The sequence below is a fragment of the Hypanus sabinus genome, chromosome 12, assembly GCF_030144855.1.
Source record: "Hypanus sabinus isolate sHypSab1 chromosome 12, sHypSab1.hap1, whole genome shotgun sequence".
NCBI lineage: Eukaryota > Metazoa > Chordata > Chondrichthyes > Myliobatiformes > Dasyatidae > Hypanus > Hypanus sabinus.
This window is the reverse complement of record NC_082717.1, coordinates 33044973-33066016: the sequence shown is the minus strand read 5'-3', so window position 1 is coordinate 33066016 and position 21044 is coordinate 33044973. Positions and strand designations below refer to the sequence as shown.

Genomic DNA, 21044 nt, shown 5'->3' with positions numbered 1-21044 from the left:
CAGATTAAGCTACTAGACTTCATTTTACTTTTGGTCCACTTGATCCAGTTCCAACACATCCCTCCCGCTTTGTGATCTCTTTGCCTCCATCTCTGGAGACAGTCTATCTGTCGTTATCTTTTATAAACCCACAGATTCTTACAGCAACCTGGACTATACCGCATCCCCCTCCCCACCCCCCTCCATCACACCAGAGATAGGTTTCCTCTTGTGCTCACCCACCACCCCACTAGCCTCTGTGTCCACCACATAAATCTCTGTAACCCACTATCCCCAGTAGGATACCGTCACCAAACACATCTTACCCTCCTCCCCACCTTCCGTTTTTCTCGGGGATCACTCCCTATTCCTTATCCCTATCCCTTGTCCACATCCCTCCTCACTGATCTCCCTCCTTCTACTTATCCTTGCAAGCAGAACAAGTGCCATACCTGCCCTAAAACCTCCTCCCTCACTACCATTCAGGGCCCCAAGGAGTCCTCACAGGTGAGGCATTTTCCGTGGATGCTGCCCGATCTGCTGAGTTCCTCCAGCTTGTTTGTACATGTTGACTTCACCTGCCTGTCCGTTGGGGACATCTACTGTATCCGATGCTCCAGGTGTAGCCTCCGTATATCGGTGAGATCCAACGTAGATTGGGAGACCACTTTGCCGAGCACCTATGCACTGTCTGCCAGAAGAAGCTGGATCTCCCATTTTAATTCCACTTCCCATTCCCATTCCGATATGTCAATCTATGGCCTCTACTGTCGCAATGAGGCCACACTCAGGTTGCAGGAGCAGCACCTTATATTCCATCTGGGTAGCCTCCAGCCTGATGGCATGAACATCGATTTCTCAAGCTTCTGGAAATGCCCCCCCCCCCCCACCTTTTGCCATTCCTCACTCCCATTTCCCCCTCTCACCTTATCTCCTCACCTGCCCATCATTTCCTTCTGGTAGTCTTCCTCCTTCCCTTTCTTCCCTGGTCTTCTCTCCTCTCCTCTCCTATCACATTTGCCCTTCTCCAGACCTTGATCTCGTTCACCAATAAACTTTCCAGTTCTTTACTTCACCCCCTCCCCCTCCCATTTTCACCTATCACCTGCCACCTCGTACTTCTTCCTCCCTTCCTCCAGATTCCTACTCTGATTTCTCCTCTTTCTTTCCAGCGCTGATGAAGGGTCACAGCCCGAAACATTGACTGTTTACTCTTTTCCATAGATGCGGCCTGGACTGCTGAGTTCCTCCAGCATTTTGTGTATATTGTTTTGGATTTCCAGCATCTACAGATTTTTTTGTGTTTTCTTTTCTTCTGTATAGTTTCAAGGATGCTGAGCACCAATCATGTATAAAGCATGTCAGATGATGCAAATGAATGTATTGCCAAAGCCGAGTCTATTTCTAACCATGTTAGAATGTTAATTCGTAGCACGAGTTGCCAGGTAGAAACCAGGGCAAGGAAATTTGACCATTTCAACCAAACCTAGAACACATTATCATTTTCTAAATGTTCCTAATATTTCCCTAAAATTGGATCCTTGCATTTTTCAAATGACCAATGGTAAGTGGCTTATAAATGTATGGTTTTATGAACAGCATTATATTTACAGTTTCCAATCAACTGGAACCTTTTCATAATTTATAAAACTTTGAAATTTTTTCAGCAATGTATCTATTTTCACAACAGCCATTTAAGACCATGGAGGTCAGCTTTTCAACCAGGAGCCTGTTAGCCTTTAATCTCTTTAGTTGAGTAATACCTTGTTTCCAGCAATAGTGATTGTATTGAGTTACCCCTTACCTTTCTTTACATCCCTTTACTGCGGTACTTTTGCTGTCTTCTATCATGAACGCAGGTGCAAGATCTTTGTTCAAGATCTGTTCCATTTCTTTATTTCCTCAATTTTATCCTCAAAGGAACCTATGTTTTGTGGCACTCTTCCTTAATTTTAGAAGCTCTGTTCGTCTGTTGTTTTTGATCCAAAACATTGACAGTTTACTCTTTTCTGTAGATGCTGCCTAATCCAGCATTTTGTGTGTGTTGCTCTGGATTTCCAACATTTTCAAATTTTCTTGTGTCCATTTTTATTCTCCTTTGTAGCTTCCTCTCATCTCCCTCTCTGTCATCTTTTGTTAGTTTATAAAATGTTCCCATTCTCTGACACTACCACTAACCTTTGTATTATTGTATTTTGTTTCTTTCAATCTGACATTGTCCTTAATTTTCTGAATTAACACTAGAGCTTTCTCATTGAAATCTGGCGTCCTCACTCAGTGTGCCATACATATGACTCGAGGTACACAATATAATAAACTCAACAAATGGAGATGGGCAATAAATGGTGGCTTTCCCGGTTATAACCACATTTCCCTAAACAACAAAATACACTGAATGGAGCCATCCAGTTCAATCCAAGTCCATCATCATGTGCTTATATTACATCAGTGTTTATTTCATTATGTTATAAAACCCTCAAATAGCGCATTTATTTATTACACACCTTGTGTTCTTGGAGTAACCCACAATCTTCAGCTACTTCTGATTTCTGTGCAATATGAAATATTTTGCCCTCCCAATTCCATTATCAACTTCAAGAGCCTTGTCAATGCTTTTCATTTCTCCACTCCCATTTTATTGAGGTTTTTTTTTCATTCCTCCTCTTAGCTATTCCCTCAGGATCAGGGATAACTGACCTTCCACTCTGAATTTTGTGGGTTTTGAGGTGGTAAATGTGAGGACCACAGGTCTTTATGCCACATCACTTTATATTAGCAGTCCCTGTTGACACCCCATCTCAGCACTTTATTCAAGCTCCTCTAGTTCCTTTCTCCTACTCCTCTGCACCAGTAGTTAAGATAGCAGCCTTTAAATTTCAAGAGCAGCTTTTTTTTTTGCATTAGTTCATTCTTCTAAATCCTGAAACCAAATGTTTTTAACCATACCTACAGCCTCTTTCTGCCTTTATGTAAATTCCTTATTGCTAGCTGTCCTTAAAAGCAAAGGATTATACAAGCGAAAGTATGTTTATAGGAAATACACTTATGAGTCTCACTGTATATTAAAGTTGAAGGCGCTTGGAATGCTGTTGTAAATCAGGACGATGAGGCTTATATGTTCTACATATTTGTGCACCTCTAGATGGCATTCCATTTAAAAATATTCTTACCTGTTACTATGACAAATTTTGTGTGTGTGTTTGTTTTGGATCTGTGGATCAGTTATTTACTGAGTTTTCTTTCTGTTATTTCAGACCAATTTCAGGATACCTTTTGGTACTTGGTTCTTCAAATATGAATTCATAAAAGGACAGCATTGTGTGTAATCTGCCTATGAACTTAAGTAACATTAAGAAAACCTTGAGACATGCCTTGAGTTAACTTGATTTCATTACATCTGAAATTGAAAGCATGCAGGTGGCCTAGATTTAAAGTGGATTACCAGTATTTGTAGATCTCCTCATGGAAGAATAGTTATAATCAGTTCCTTCCTGCACTAAAACAAAAGCTGGGCTTTATGTGTTAGCACTACAGATTACTCCATGACAAAGTCCACTTTGTATTTTTTAATTTTAACTTTAACTTTACTCAGAAATTATTATTTTTAAAATTAGTCAGGATTGCATCCTTCTGGAACTGATTCCAATGATTGATCCTTTTATTTTGCGTGTGGAGAGGTGTTCGAACTAGGTATTCAAATTTCTGGAGCTGTAAACTTTGACTATGGATTACATAACATTATTTTCAATGTCTGGTGTATATTTTTATTTGCTATGTTAGGTTAACCAGGCAAAAGGTTAACAAAAATGATGCCTAAGAAGACTAAATGAAATTCTGAACGTTTTCTGAGGTTTTCCCATAATTTTTTTGGATATGTTCTGCTTGACTGTATGTCACTAATCATCACATTACCAACAGGATAAAAATTAAAAAGCAAAATATTTTTCTCAGCTAAGTTAAAACCAAAATATTGATTTAATGAATGGATGGCCAATTGCAACAGCAATATTAATATTGAGAAAGGAATATGCTGTCTCTGATGTTGAGTGGAATAATAATGATAAATGTAGATTACTTTACCACTTTATTGAGTGGATATGCAGAGCAGAAGAATAGGGTTACTGTTGATTGAAACAGAAGCACCACAGTCATTCATACAACTCCCATCCATATACTTATCCAAACGTCTCTTAAATGTTGAAATCAAACCTGCATCTATTTCCCTGCCAACTTGTTCCATGCTCTCACCACTTTCTGAGTGAAGGAGTTGCCCCTCATGTTCCCCTTAAAAAAATTTCACCTTTCACACTTAACCTCTGACCTCTCATTGTCGTCTCACTCAATCTCAGCGGAAAAGCCTGCTTGCATTTGTCCTATCTATATCCTCACAATTTTGTACACCTCTACCAAATCTCCCCTTATTTTCCTATGCTCCAGAATATCACCATTAATTACAATTGCAAAATTAGAATTAAACTGAAGTTAAAGACACAGGAGACAGCAGACTCTGGGACGCAAGAGCAAAGCAAAAGCAGCTGGTCAAGCAGCGTCTGTGGAGGGAATAGGTAATTTACGTTTCAGTTCAAGATCCTTCATCTGAAAGTGAATGTCCTAAACCTAAAACATGAACTGTCCTTTCCCTTCCATTGAAGCTGCCTGACCTGCTGAGTTCCTCCAGTATTTTGATGAGCGTTGAGCCTGCATTATTGCCACATTATGTAGCATGGAGAACACGATAGAAAGTTAGAGACCTGCTCTGCAGTATGCCTCAAAGCACCGGAACGATTGGCCCAGTCACATAGTTATAGCAGCATTAGGTACATGTTCTCTTGCGTGAGAGCTTTGCAGTAGTGTTGGGCTCTTAAAGGAGTAGAAGGGTAATTTGTAGCACCTTGTTGTTGATAGTCATTCAAAGATGGAGGGCAAAGCAGAGTGCCATTGGATAAATACAACATAACTCTTCCACTTCTTCCACTCAAATCTACAAAAAAAAAATCAGGGGTAACAGATTCATTTTGATAGAGCACATGGGTTTGGGTACTTCCTGCTGCTCAAAGGCACATTCTCTGTAGGTAATCGCTGGCCTTTGAGATTGTTCCAAGAAAAGAATCTCAGGCTGGGAGATCTGTGCAGCCACAGGGGTGACAGGAGCTTCCATAACTTCCAACAGGAATTGAGACGAGAGACTGTTGGATTCAGGTGGCTTGCCAACACTTATCTCAGAGCGAGTCCCATCTCTTGCGCTGAGCAGCCGCATTCTTTGTCCCAGCTCACAGTTACCCCACAGCAAGCCAAGCACAATTCCTGTGGACTGCAGCGATTCAAGCCATTTTCCCAGCAGCATCAACCAACTGGTAGGGCAGGGGGTTGCATCATATTTTCAGTCCAGCTGTTGAAAGGTCAGGGATTCATGCCAGATTCCTGGCACGACAATACTGTCAGACTTGCATATCTCTATCTATCTATCTCTCTCTCTCTCCCTCTCTCTCTCTCTGACTCCCTCTCCCTATCCCTCTCCCTCTCTCTCTCTCTCCCTCTCCCTCCCCTTTTAGTGTGGCTACACGTCCTCCATGCAAAGGGAGGAATATCAAGGTTGCATGGTACAGCCAGAGCAGAATGAGAGGTCTCTGTTCTGTTTTTATGTGAAAAGGGTACTATCAGTTTCCAAAGTGGATGTCCCAGCTGCCTTTTAGACCTATAGTTTATGAGTGCACTCCTGGAGTAAGGTGTTGAGGTTTTTTAGTTTGCTTGGAAGCTTATTTTGTGGTCTCAGACTTTTCCATGGATTTACTTCTAAACCTCGTGCTGTATGTTCAGAGAATATAATCTGTAAATTGGCAGTGGTGGTTGTTACTTGAGGGAGAGATGTATGAAATGGATCATTCACTAGTTTAGTTTGGAACCAGTGATGTTTCTTTTACCAACATAGACAACAAAATAACACGAGTTAAAGCCATGTATGGGATAGGGTGACAGTGGAAAATTTATACTGTTTCAATACTTATGCCTTAAATAGATCTGTAGAGTAGTGAATACTTTAAAATCAACAATGGGGTGATGTTCTGATATACACCTGACCTTTTCCCGACTGTGATGAAGGCTTAATGTGATTTCAAGAAAGGACGTAAAACTAAATGTAATGATTTCCTGCAGTTTGAAAAAGCAAGTATTTTTGGATAGCTATTGCTGGTATTACTGTGAACAGTACAAGATTGTAAATAAATTCTGCTAATATGCTTTCAGAATTATGACTAAAATATTGTTATCTAGTTATGTGTAATTAAAACAGTATTTACATCAATTATCTTTTTTTGATTGTCAATCTGGCCCTATATTTGTTGTGCAAATGAATAATGAAACACAAATATCTTCTGTTTCACTGCTTTTGCTATACGATTGTGAAAAAGGCTCGGTTGTTTAACACTTTAAATTTCCATCGTGTGCCCAGAAAGTTGAATGATTGGGACTAGGCAAGTCTGTGACCAATCAGTGATTCTCTTCTAGCAAATTAGCTTAGCAGGAGGAAAAAGTGGATTAGTATCGTGGTTGAGGCAGGTGCATTTGCAGTATTCAAAAGCTACTTGGTCAGATGCATGGATAGGAAATGTTTAGGCTAAACATAGACAAGTGGGAATTTTGGTAACCATGCTGTCTCCATAACAAGAATTCTGTTTGATATTTCCCTCCCCAGTCAAGAGATCTTGAAGTTAATTGTGATGCTTGCATTGACTTGGATTAAAATTGTTCCCAAGTTCTAGTATTATTTCCATTTGCTACCTAGTCAGGTTAAGTATGCAAAAGCTATTAAGCACATGGTTATCCTAGCTTATGTAGTTCAGTGGCTCGTTGCCTTCAATGAATGAGCACTGGGAAGGGTAATATATAAATGGACATAGGAGGTAAAATATTTCTGTCAAAATTGTAGCTATTGCACTGAATTAACCAAAAAAATTAAAGGCAAACAGCACGACATATAAGACAACTGAAGTATTATTTTGTAGTTGTCATCCTGCATATGGGCAGAAATAAATATGCATTTATAGAAATATGTCTGAAAACCTATGCATGGTTTCAATGGTGCTGTGTTTTCATTTTTTGAAGGGCTAATCTCCTAGGGTTTAGTGTGGTAGGGGATGGCAGTAGTTTATTTTCTTTCAGTTTTGTTTCTCCTAAAATATGTAAGTATTATGCAGTGTTCAAAATTCAAAAAATATGGATTTTCTCAATGTTATGAATGTAAAAGAAATGGCTATTTGTGTATCTTGTACTTAGAATTAGACATGTTCTGGCACTAAGCAGAGAGCGCAGTATTTTTCAAAGGTTTCCTGTGCTTTGCACAGCCGTTAGACTTTCATGGGTCATTCAACACATGCTAACCTTGATGACATTTTGTGCTGTTGCATGCCAATCAAACTTTGATGAACGTTCTCAAGTAAATGGAAAAGTAAGCATTCTTTTCTTTGAATCATTAGTTTTGTGTGAAGATGTCAATTGAGTGATTTTAACATTTTGCCTGAAGCAAGATAGAAGGTGATACCAGAAGAATGTATTTCAATAATGTGTCTGTAATTAATTTTATTTTAAATATAGACACCTATTTGTTATTCCATATGCACTTAGTGGCCACTTTATTAGGTGCAGGAGTGGAACTCTGTATGGTCTTCTGCTGCTGTAGCCCATCCACTTTAAGGTTCGACATGTTGTGCATGCAGAGATGCTCTTCAGCACACCACTGTTGTATTGCGTGGTTATTTGAGTTATTGTTGCCTTCCTGTCATCTTGAACTAGTCCCGTCATTGTCCTCTGACTTCAGCTTAGTGGATTTTTCTTTACTTTATGCACCATTCTCTGTGGACTCTGGAAACTGCTGTGTGTGAAAATCCCAGGAGATTGGCAGTTTCTGAGATACTCGAGCCACCCCATCAGGCACCAGCCGTCATTCCACGGTCAGCGTCATTCAGACCACATTTTTTTCCTGTTCTGATCTTTGGTATCAACAATTTAACCTTTTGGCCAAGTGTATCTGCTTTTATGCATTAAGTTGCTGCCACATGATTGGCTGATTAGATATTTCCATTAAAGAGCAGATGTATGTAATAAAGTGGCTAGTGAGTGTATGTTTGCACTCCTACTAAAATATATATGCCTTAGTTGTTGAGGGAAACATTTTGAAGAATTATGACATTGTATTTGCATTATCATATTACACAATTATATGCAAGAGAAAGGTTATGTACCAAAATGTAGTTTTACTGTTAGTTGAGATTAGATGCTAAATTTCTAAAATCTGCACTGCTTTATGGTCTCAAATCAGTTTTGAAAATTCTGCACAATGACAGTGTGCCATTGTTTTTAGTAAATTGCTGATGACGGGCTGAACTACTTGTACCACGAGGTGGGTAATGGAGATCAGTGAGAGAATACAAAGAAAATGCAGGGGTGATTGAACTGTTGAATCTAAGTTCAGTTGTGTTCATGATTCCAAAAGTCCTCACACTTAGGAAATGCAAATTTTGCAGGTCCGCAGGGATTGCTCCCTATGTGACTCAGTTGTCCATTCGTCCCTTCCCAATGATCTCCCTCCTCTCCTTGAAAGTAGAGCAAGTGCTGCACCTGCCCCTATGCCTCAGTGCCATTCAGGACCCCAAACAGTCCTTCCAGGTGAGGCGACACTTCACCTGTGAATCTGTTGAGGTCATCTACTGTACCCGGTGCTCCGGGTGTGGCCTCCGTATATCTGTGAGACCCATCGAGGAATAAGAGACAACTTCTCTGAGCACTTACACTCCATCAGCTAGAAAAAGCGGGATCTCCCAATGGCCATCCATTTTAATTCCATTTCCCATTCCCATTCCAACAGTCAGTCCATGGCCTCCTCTGCTGTCACGATGAGGCCACACTCTGGTTGGAAGAGCAACAGGTTATATTTCATCTGGGTAGCCTCCAATTTGATGGTGCGAATATCAATTCTTCCAACTTCTAGTAATGAACCCTTCCCCACTTCACCATTCCCCATCCCCTTTCCCCTCTCTCTCCTTACCTGCCCATCACCTCCTTCTCCAATCTTCAATGGCTTTCTGTCCTCTCCTCTCAGATTCCCCCTCCTCCAGCCCTGTACCTCTTTCACCAATCAACTTCCCAGCTCTTTATCTCACCCCCGCCCCCTCGGTTTCACCTATCACTTTGTGTTTCTTCCTCCTCTTACCCCACCTTCTAACTTTGACTTGTCATGTTTTTTTTCTCGGCTCATTAAAGGTTTCGACCCAAAACATCAACTCTGCTCTTTTCCATAGGTGCTGCCTGGCCTGCTGAGTTCCTCCAGTATTTTGTGTGTGTTGCTTGGATTTCCAGCACCTGCAGATTTTTGAGATGATTAATTTTGTATTTGAAATATTGTAACATGAAAGGAATGCTCTAAACATTTTAAATAGATAATTTAGTATATTACTATATCTGAGTAAAGGTATAATGAGGCACAGAGGAACAGGAGGATATTGCAGAGAATTAGCTGAAATTGAGTGGGAGGAAGCTCCTGCGGAATATGGATTAGTTGGGTCATATTATCTTTTATCTGTGTAATAATTTTGTATCATTTCCTGAAGTACTTTGTAAGGGAACTGGTAAAGATGTTTCTGAGCTGACCTGTGCTTTGTTATCATATTTTGCATTTTTCTGTAAGCACGCTCAGGTGAATTTGCTTCGCACACTGTGTTAAATGCAGGAGCAGGTACAAAAACTGCTATCCGTGTGAACTTTTAACTTCGGCATCCGGTTGCTTATTGGTAGGAATGCTCTTGATGGGAGCAGAACTATGTAGTGGCAATCAGTTGCGTTCACTTGAGACTTCTAAATATTTCTTGCTTGGCATGTTTCTAATCTTGGCTCAACCTTCAGGGGAGATGCAAAACAGATCCAAAGCACTTCCTTCACAAAGAATGCTGTAAAGTCAGAATTAATCACCACAGTATCCTCTTGTGTGATTGGAACAACGCTTCCAGTGTAATAGAAATTACATGAGAAAATGCCTGAAGTTATCTGTGCACTACTTGTGATTCATTGACTTTACACCTTACCTAAATAACTGAGACTTGACCATGCAATCTTTTAGGGCCAAAACTGTTAGCGTGAAGAATGAAGGTTGCACACTGTCGTTCCCACTATGCACTACAATGGGTAATCAGAAATCTTTGAATACTAGTAAGATTTAGTATTCATAGAAAATCACTAGATTTCTGCAAAGTGTTGGTGGTGATCGACTGAGCCCACAATAAAAGAACACAACTTGTACTGTTCCCTAAAATAAATTCCATAAAGAAATCCAAAATAAATTTTTATTTTATGAAAATATAGCATATTAGATTTAACTCAAATGAAAATTTAAGCTGTCAATTTATTTCTTTACATTTGGAGATATATTCTCAGCAGTTTAATCTGTAGACTTTGTTGAAAATTCGTAAACAGCCAGTGTTCATTACAGAATGGGTCATAAACACTACCCATGTTGCATGGAAACGTTTGTTTACATAGCTCATATAAATGTACCTGGAATCCCTAAGGGAAAGTATTCATTAAATCCATGCAGTCATAACATGAGGTTGTAAAATTACAATTTGCATCTGCACAGCAAAATAAATGTAAAATTTGATATTTAATAGAAATACCCTTATATATGTGAGAGGTTGAAAATATAATTAAGCTCACTTGTAAACTTTTGTTAGAATGCTTGTGAGAAAAAGAGTGAATTTACAAATCCCACAGGCATAAGAAAGTTTTCATCTGGTTCCTTATTATTTTGATATTAAATGTGAGATTACAAAACCAGAATACATTAATGTTTTGATTTTTACAGTAATTGTATCAAAGAAATATGTACTAAAATTGAAGGAGAGTACGTTACTCATGCTGTTTGGACCATGGGCTTGATCATTCAAGCCATTGCTCAAGTATCTTTTTCACAGCACATCCAGCTTTGATGCTTGCCGTCAACCCTGCTCGTCCTTAACGCTGAACTCCACATACAGTTTAACAGTCCTTTTTATCTGCAAATCCTTTATGTGTGGGAGACCTGTTTTTGCACTTGTGATGATATCAGCCTTAAAGGCCACCCCTCCAAAACTTTCTCACTGAGAACACCATTTTATTCTTTGGGGTTTATTATAGAGGTGACTGAGGAAAATGGGCCATGTAATATGAAGCCCATGATACTTAAATGATTCTTGTGTGCAATTGTGTTGGTAACAACCGTAATTTACTCAAGATTATCGTTCTTCAGTACACGAGTTGAAAGGAGAATGAAATGATTGTTATTCTGGATCAAAACACAATAAATGTTACTACTGTCTGTTTCACTGCTGGCGTTTAGAGCAGCAATGAAGGCCCTCCATCTCTCTCTCTTGGCCATCTTCTCTATTGTGCCCTATACATGGTTCCTTTCTGCCTCTACGGTACGGAGCCAAGTAGTAACCCAATTTTGGTCTTGGTGGTGTTCACCGTGCCAATAGCTTCTTTTCGGTTGTCAACACTGTCAGCCGTGCAAGTCCCAGGAGGAAACTCGGGAATACCATCGCACACAGATATAGGATTCTTCATTGCTGTTTCCATAACCATTCATTTTGACCATTTATGGTTGTTACCCCTGAGCTGAGTCCCTGCACCTGGAGGACTTGTCTTAGTCTGGTCTCTACCCTTTGACTTATTCAGCATGCGCGTCACTACCAAGAGTCAAAGCACAAGGCCTGACTCCAGCCAACATAGCTCTCCATGTCATTGAGGCATACCAGCCTCCAAACCGTGCAACAAGGTTATGGTCCTCCCGGAGGAATAAATAGAAAGAACATAAAAAAACCCCCAAAAAAACACAATAAATATGAAAGGAATCCCATAAAACACAACGTACAAGTAACAGTTACCCACTTAGGCTGATCGTATTTACATGAAGTGACGCCAAGTGCTTTGTGTGTAGTGGTGGTGGTGTGATTTCACTTGGTTCCAAATTTTCTCTGAGTCACTCAATCTTGTGTTCAAGGTTTCCTCTAACCTTGAGCAGAGGTTAACTTAGTCAGGTTGATAGTGACAACAAAGCATTGCGTTAATTCTGTGGTAGCTGGAGATTCAATTCAAACACTGAATTCATTGAAGTGCTCAGTTTTGCAGGGAAAACCAACACAGAAATCACAAAACAAAGATAGTTCCGCTTCACAGCTGATCAGTAGAACCAGAGGCCTGTTGTATAAGGAGACATTGCTGGTTCCCGGGTAATTCATGGAAAGAAAGTTACTTGTTAGATGCTGATTTGAAATTTTTTGACTCACCCCACTGATGAATAAGGGGAAAAACTAGTGGTAGTGTTAGGTCCAAGCTTCTCCCATTGTTTATCTGGTTCAGCTCTAGTGAGAATATACAGCAAAGTTGTATTCTCACCTTTTCTCTTGAAAGGCTGGATGGGAAACAGATTCTGTACGTCAGTCATGTACTATAATGTGTGGAGAAAAAATGTGAAAAGTTCACTTTCATTTTATTGTATAGGATCTGTTTCATAGTGAAGTAATGTTTCCAAAATAAATCTAGGTTACAGTTAGAAAAAAGAGGGTTCTTGCAAGAGTGCTGTCAAAACAATGCACTATTGCAGTTAGAAACCTTTTTTAGGAAAATTGTGTTCAACACAGCCTTCCAAAGAAAATAGTAATATCATTGAACGTATTGTAAACTTAAAAAGCAATAACTATGTTTTACACAGAGGTGCCTTCAAATAGAGGGAAGAAACATTAAAAATGTGTGAGAAGTATCCACCCACTTGCTGGCTTTTTACTCTTTGAAGTGTAAAACACTGAGAAGTTAAAATATTTCCTGGATTGCAACTAATTAATGATGTCCCATGTGTGGAAAAACTCAGAGACTTAAAACATTAGGTCTCTTCCTTTCGCCACAGATACTGCCAGACATACTAGTTACAACATTTTTTCCTTTATTTTTGGGCCTAGGTGTAATCAATGATCTGTCATAATGTAGCTTTTTCCATTTTGCCTGCCATTACTTCAAGAGCCTTGTAATGTCTGAGAAAGCAATACAAGAGAGTATCTGGGGAAATTCATTTTCAGTGGAATGCTGTTAATAGATTGCCCAACGATCAGTTCCATAAGCATTCATTCCATCCACCACCTGAGCACAGTGAGTGCAGTGTGCACTGCATACAAATGTTACTTGTCTCAAAAACTATGAAAGCAACTCCCAAATCAGTGGCCTCAAACACTAAGAAGAAGATTAGCAGGTGTCCGGGGACACCAGCACTTGCATGCTCCTGTTTTGACTTGGATATAATTGCTGCTCTTTCATCGTCACTTGTTTTAAACACTGGAACATCCAGTTTAATAACATTGTGGACTAATTCAAAGTTCGAAGTAAATTTATTATCAAAGTACATATATGCTGCCATGTACTTCCCTGAGATTAATTTTCTTGCAGGCATTCCCTGTAAAACAAAGTGATACTATAGTGTCAATGAAAAATTACACACTGACACTGACAAATGGCCAATGTGCAAAAAAAACTGTGCAAATGAAAAAAAAAAGGTAAAGAAATAAATAATACTGAGAACCTGAGTAGTAGAGTCCTTGAAAGGGAGTCCATAGGTTGTGGAATCAGTTCAGTGTTGAAGTGGATAATGTTATCCATGCTGGCTCAGGAAAATGATAGTTAAAGGGTAATAACTGTTCCTGAACCTGGTGGTGTGGGACCTGAAGTTCCTATAAAGTTCCTGATGGGAGCAGAGAGAAGAGGGCATGGCCTGGATGGCGGGGTCCTTGATGGATGCTGCTTTCTTGTGCTGGTGCTCAGTAGTGGAGAGGGTTTTTCCAGTGATGCACTGGACTATATCCACTGCTTTATAGGCTTTTCCATTCATGGGCATTGGTGTTTCCATATCAGGCCATGATGCCATCAGATAGGATGCTCTCCACTGTGCATCTATAGAGGTTTGTCAAAGCTTTAGATGTCATGTCAAATCTGTCGCCGTATCTTTTTTGTAATGACACTTTTGTGCTGGTCCTAGAACAAATCCTCTGAAATGCTGACACCAGTGAAGTTAAAGTTACTGACCCTCTCCATCTCTGATCCCTTAATCAGGATTGGGTCATGGACCAATAATCTTCACATGAAGCAGTTCAGGTAGATGTCTCACTAGCTTTTCAAAGTGCAATTATACTTATACAAATACTTCCTAGAAACTTACTGGCCTTCCTAGAAAATACTCTTATAAGATGAATAACTAAAATCAAATCATTGAGATGATCAAGAAGCAAGTTCTTCATGCTGGAGGTGGTGAATCTCTGGATCCTCTAACACAGAGGTGGTGGAGACAAGGCTGTTGGGGTATTAAAAAGAAAAGATGTATTTTTTGAAAGATTAGGGAATTGAGGGCTGTGGGAAACTGGCAGAGAAAAGCAGGTGAGCTTTGGAGCAGATCAGTCCTGATCATATTGTGACCAGCAGCTTGAGGGACCAAGTAGCTGGCTTCTGCTCTTGTTTTCTTATGGAGAGACAAGGAACTGCAAATACTGGAATACAGAGAATCTCAGCAGGTCTTGAAGGTCAAACTGCATATGTGGGGTGGAAGGAATAGTTGGCTTTTTCATCTCAACATTACTATTCCCTCCTTCCACCATTCATCTCACCGGTAGATCCCGCTCAACCCTATTTTCTTATGTTCTTTTGTTTGTATTTCTGTCTTAAAACAGAAAATCCTGGAACTACACAGCAAATAGTGCAGCATTTGTGGGGGAGAGGAAGATAAGGTTCATATAACCAGTCAGCGATCTTTCATTAAGACTGGGAAAGTTGGCGATCCTGCAAATTTTAAGAAACCTAAAAAGGAGGGAAGGAAAAGCAAGAAATCATAAAGAGAAGAGATTCTGCAGATGCTGGAAATCCAGAGTAATACACACAAAATGCTGCAGGAACTCAGCAGGTCATGCAGCATCTATGGAGTGGAAAAAGAGTGATGAAGATTCTTGGCTCAAAACACCAACTTTTATTCCCTCCATAGCTGCCGCCTGACCTGCTGAGTTCCCCCAGAATTTAGCATGTGTTACTCTGGACTAAAGTCAATCTCCATTGGGATAGAAGACTGGAAAAATGAAAAGGCTAATGGTAGTGTGAACAGTAGGATGATAGCTAAACAAGATGGTCCAAGAGAAGGTGTATATGGGAGTAGTAAGATCTTGACTGAGGAGGCCTTTTTTTCTCTTTTTGTTCCCTGAGCTGAACGTGGGCCTCATTAGAACAGGCAATGTGTTGGAGAATTGAGCTGAAGAATCACACCAAGTTTCTCTCAATAAGTTATTCAATGTGAATTTGATTGTTCGAAAATGTTACATCATTGTATACTAAATTGAAAAATTGCAAATATTTCACAAGCAAAATTTATTTAGGTGAGGATAAGAACTGAAAGGCCAAGGAGTGCTAGTAAGTGAGCAGCGATCCCAGAAATTTTAGAGTCCTTTCAGAATGTCTAGCAGGGAAAGGAGGGTGCACATGATGTTAGCTTTGTGCTAGAAGTTACAGAAAGAGCAGTAGATCGATCATTAGTTTATGATGGAGCTTTGGATGTAAGCTGCGGGCAAAGGACCCTTTTTTTAATCTCTAGGATGGAGGAAATGGGATGAGGACAGAAATGCTGAAAATTACAGATTTGAGGGAAAGGGAGAATATATCAGGAGCATCATCAGAACAGATGCCACAGAGAAATTGGTAGAATGAAACAGAGCCCCGAAAATAAGCAGGAGAAAAGAAAGTGACTCTGTGACAGAGTGGGCTCACCATAGATATTGGTTGCAATTCCACTGCATTACCCCTGTTTCTGGTTGTTAATTGTGAGTGGGAGTACAATTAGACTTTGTTTTTATGTCTTCATGTTAAATTGCCCGGTATTATTCACTACAATATTACAAACCACTGTGGTAATTTGGATAACTAACAGAGTGCTGTCATTATTGCGTCAATATATTGTAGTTTGAGTCATGGCTTTCAAATGAGTTGAGCAGAAAGTTGTGAAAGTAAAAAGTCTAACTTAACCATTCCGATTTTTAAGTAAAAGCTAGAACCATTGTTTATAATTTCACACAGGGCATTGTGTTACAAAACAAGCAAACTTTTGATTTAAAATAAAACGTAATTGAACAACATAGAAACCAGAGTTAAAGAAACCACATGATCATCAAAAGAATAAACATGAAATAACATGGTCTTTCATCTGTGCCTGAAGATTTTTTGTGAAAGCCTCTAATTTTGGAGGGATTTTCTAAATTGACAGGTGAATGTATAAATGTACAGATGAATAAATAACTTTAAAAAATTGTTTAATTGGTGAACTTTACTGTACAGTAAATTTCATTTTGATTAACAATAGACAATAGACAATTGGTGCAGAAGTAGACCATTCGGCCCCTTGAGTCTGCACCGCCATTCTGAGATCATGGCTGATCATTCACTATCAATACCCAGTCCCTGCCTTGTCCCCATATCCCTTGATTCCCCTATCCCTCAGATATCTATCTAGCTCCTTCTTGAAAGCATCCAGAGAATTGGCCTCCACCGTCTTCCGAGGTAGTGCATTCCACACCTGCACAACTCTCTGGGAGAAGAAGCTCTTCCTCAACTCTGTTTTAAATAACTGACCTCTTATTCTCAATCCATGCCCTCTGGTACTGGACTCTCCCAACATCTGGAACATATTTCCTGCCTCAATCCTATCAAATCCTTTAATTATCTTAAACGTTTCAATCAGATCCCCTCTCAATCTCCTCAATTCCAGCGTGTACAAGCCCAATCTCTCCAATCTCTCTGCGTAAGACAGCCCTGCCATCCCAGGAATCAACCTAGTGAATCTATGCTGCACTTCCTCAACTGCCAGAATGTCCTTCCTTAAACCTGGAGACCAAAACTGTACACAATATTCCAGGTGTGGTCTCACCAGGGCTCTGTACAAATGCAAAAGGACATCCTTGCTCTTGTATTCAATTCCCCTTTTAACAAAGGCCAACATTCCATTTGCCCTCTTCACTGCCTGTTGCACTTGCTCATTCACCTTCATTGACTGGTGAACTAGGACTCCTAGGTCTCTTTGCATTTCTCCCTTACCTAACTCTACACCGTTCAGACAATACTCTGCTCTCTTGTTCCTGCTTCCAAAGTGGATAACTTCACATTTATTCACATTGAATGACATCTGCCAAGTATCTGCCCACTCACCCAGCCTATCCAAGTCTCCCTGTATTCTCCTAACGTCCTCTTCGCATGTCACACTGCCACCCAGTTTAGTATGGTCAGCAAACTTGCTGATATAGTTTTCAATGCCCTCATCTAAATCATTGACATAAATCATAAAGAGCTGTGGTCCCAATACAGAGCCCTGTGGTACCCCACTAGTCACCTCCAGCCAGTCCGAGAAACACCCATTCACTGCTACCCTTTGCTTTCTATCTGCCAACCAGTTTTCTATCCATGTTGAAACCCTGCCCCCAATGCCATGAGCTCTGATTTTACTCACCAATCACCTTATCGAATGCCTTCTGAAAATCTAGGTATACAACATCCACTGGCTTACCCTCGTCTAACATCCTTGTTACACCCTCAAAAAACTCCAACAGATTGGTCAAGCATGATTTGCCCTTGGTAAATCCATGCTGGCTCGGCCTAATCCTATTTCTGCCATCAAGATGTGCCACTATTTCGTCCTTAATAATGGACTCAAGCATCTTCCCCACGACTGACGTTAGGCTAACAGGGCGATAGTTCTCCGTTTTCTCCTTCCCTCCCTTCTTATGGAAGATTGTCTTTTTTTGCTTCGTCTATTTTATCAGCTGTGTGCTATTTACTACAATAAAAGTCCATTAATCTGCTATCTATTTGGAAATCCAAATAGTTCAACAACTGGTTCAATGGCTGCTTATTTCTGTGCGCCCTTTTACACACCTGTTTTTCTTCCCACATTCCCTGTAATTTACTGGAGCCCTCTTTCCTGTGTTTGCTTGAAACGCAGTGAAGTCCATTTCATTGCTCCCTTGAAACTTAATGTGTTCACTGGAAATTTTGTTACACTACTATTGATAGTGTGTTCAAGGATTAATGGGAATAACACACAGTAGTCTGGAAACTTGGGTAGTCCAGCAGCTCTAGTGCCCAAAGCTTGTCAAATAAATGCAGTTTTACTCTATGAGATCGATGGAATTACACTGATTTTCTAACATTTTAGATATTATATTATGGGGTTATAATTTATCCAATTATTACTTTTACAGAAACATTTTGCTTTGACGGATAGTTGGGATGAAACCCCAAAGACCAGAAATTTTAAGGCCATTCTTATAACTCGAACTATCCTTTCAAGTTACATTTCAGAACACAGTTTGTATTTTCATTAAAATATTGTTTTTTTTTCCCATACTGCTTACTACATTTGATAGATAGATACTTTTTTGATCCCAAAGGAAATTACAGTGTTACAGTAGCATTAACAAGTGCGGAGATATACAAATATTAGAAAAGAAATAAGAAATAATAAAAATTAAGTTACCTCAAATAACCTAACAGGAGGAGGTCACCACTTCCCTGGCTATCGGTTAACTCATTATTGAGCCTAATGGCCAAGTGTGAGAATGACATCATATAGTGCTCTGGAGCAGCACAGTTGTCTCAGTCTATTTCTAAAAGTGCTCCTCTGTTCAGCCAAGGTGGCATGCAGAGGGTGACAAACATTGTCCAGAATTGCTTGGATTTTCTAGGGTCCTTTTTGCTTCTACAGCCTCCAGTGTGTTCAGTTTGACTCCTATAACAGAGCCAGCCTTCCTAATCAGTTTATTGAGCCTGTTGCCATCACCCGTGTTGATGCCATTGCCCCAGCACATAGAAGGTTGTACTAGTGACCACAGACTGGTAGAACATCTGAAGGAGAATCCTGCATTCTCCAAAGGACCTCAGTCTCCTCAGAAAGTAAAGGCATTATACAGACGTAGAACATATAGAAAGGCTTCATTGTTTAAAGTCCTGCAGTATGTTTGGTGCAAACCATCCCACTGTTTCGTCTTTTCTCATTTTTGTGGGAATTAGATGCTGGTTTTCAGGGACTTTCAGTTGCTAGACATGAGTCAAGGCTTTGACATCTAATTATTTAAATGAGTTTCCCTCTCCACACGCCTGCTGATGGTGTAGTGGCATCAGTGTCAGATTTCAGAGCGAAGGCTCCTGAGTTCGAATCCAGCCAGCTCCCTTGCACACTTTCCATCTGTGCTGGGTTGAGTGTCGAGCTAGCAACTCGGCCTTGTAAAATCAAGGAAACCTGCTAAAAGAATGCCATGCGTCTGGATGACTCCACTCAGAGTTGAGGGCTTTCTTCTTATTATTCTCCACACACATACATACATTTATGACCCAATGCATTTAATATATTCTATATATTTCTATAAATACCCAGTGAGGAAATTTTGGCTCAAAAGATAACCAGTAGCAGTTGTACCCAAGTGAGTAGCTGTTTTGTGAGGACAAATGAAATGAATGGCATGCTGAGTCGAATAATTGAGTAGGGGAAATTGGATAGGCATATTTCTGTATTGTTGGACACAAACCTAAACAAGAGAGGTATCTATGATTGTAAAAAGAAAGGCTGACAGGCTTATTATAGGATATGAAGCAGGAAACTGGAGATTCAATCAAGGATTATGTGGATCAGTGGAGCTGTTTGCTAAAATAACGGAGTTGTGCGGATCACACAGTTTCCATACTATCATTTATAAATTTCTGTGTGGCAAGACCGATGAATGAACCAGTAAGATGGCTGGGAGAGATATGGATTGGAAGCCTAATTACAGATATTTTATAATATATGTTTTGACGCAACTTACTCACTTTGAAGTATATTTACAATAGATGTTGTGAATTATGGTCATCAGAACTAAACCATCAATGGTATTTGTAAATGTTGGAGATCGGCCAGTAATCCTTAACTTTGATATGTCTATATTGTTGATTTTATGCATATTCAATGGCACGGGGCCTTCATTAGAATAGACTGGTTTAGAAATGAAAGACTGTGAATGAAAGGTAATATTATAATTCTATAATCTTATCTGGTTGTAGTATGTTGTAAAACTTGAATAATTTTAAAATATTTTTCACAAATATTCTAAGCAGTGACTGGTCTTTGGTTTCAGCATGATGTGTCCCAAATTTTGCTTAAAGCTACCTTGGACAGTGTGGTCGAAGAATGCGTCAGTTTTGTGGGAGTGGATATCAACATCACCTCAGAAACCCTTATGAGGTAGGGAAATTATTTTTCCAATGCAATAATAGTACGGCAATGGATCACAGTGTCTCTTGTTTAGTCTGTGTCTTAACTTAATCCCAGCTGGTGCATTGTGGTCTTACTTTAGATTGTCATCTTTAAGGTAATGGCAAGTTAAGACAACACTTCACCTACATAGTATTAAGAATCTTCCTTTGAAAAACTTGGATGAAGGGCATTAAACAAATGTTATCGAGTTATGAATTACAGACCTTGTTAAACACACAGCCTTTGAACTAATACCATACATATGTGTAAATGTATTTTTAATATTTATATTTTGGGTCATTAAAGTAAGTTACTGCAACTTAAACATGCTATGTGATTTATTTAGCTCCATTAAAGTATAAAAAATGTATACAAGAACAAAATATTTTCAGTTTCCTTTTCTACAAATCTTCTCTGTTTCCTATGTCCCTTTCAGTTTGTTAAGTAAGTTTACATAGGTCAACGTGCATTCTTTGATTTAAAAGCTTTATTTTCACCACCAAGGATATTTTTACACTTATCATTAACTGTATTGGGTTATTGATGTAGAACTAGATGGGGAAGAAGTACTTTTTTTCATTTTTAATGTTGTAGTATTAGAGTGGTTATTTGAGGCTTGTGTGAGGGAAGTTGAGAAAAACCTGTAGGTAGATATTTTTCTCCAGTTTGTTTATTGTTTTCCTTTTTTATATTTGCACAGTTAGAACAGTAGGGATGACAGTAAGGATAGTTAAATGTTCCTTAC

General features: G+C 39.4%; 1 protein-coding gene across 3 annotated transcripts in view; it reads left to right on the top strand.

Annotated features, from left to right (window-relative positions):
- Window positions 1-21044, top strand: part of srbd1 (S1 RNA binding domain 1) — a 303090-nt gene that overhangs the window by 215056 nt on the left and 66990 nt on the right. For all 3 annotated transcript variants that reach the window (XM_059985738.1, XM_059985737.1, XM_059985736.1), the window contains exon 18: window positions 20181-20287. In XM_059985738.1, the coding sequence (XP_059841721.1) occupies window positions 20181-20287 (107 nt within the window). The remainder of the gene's footprint in view (window positions 1-20180; window positions 20288-21044) is intronic.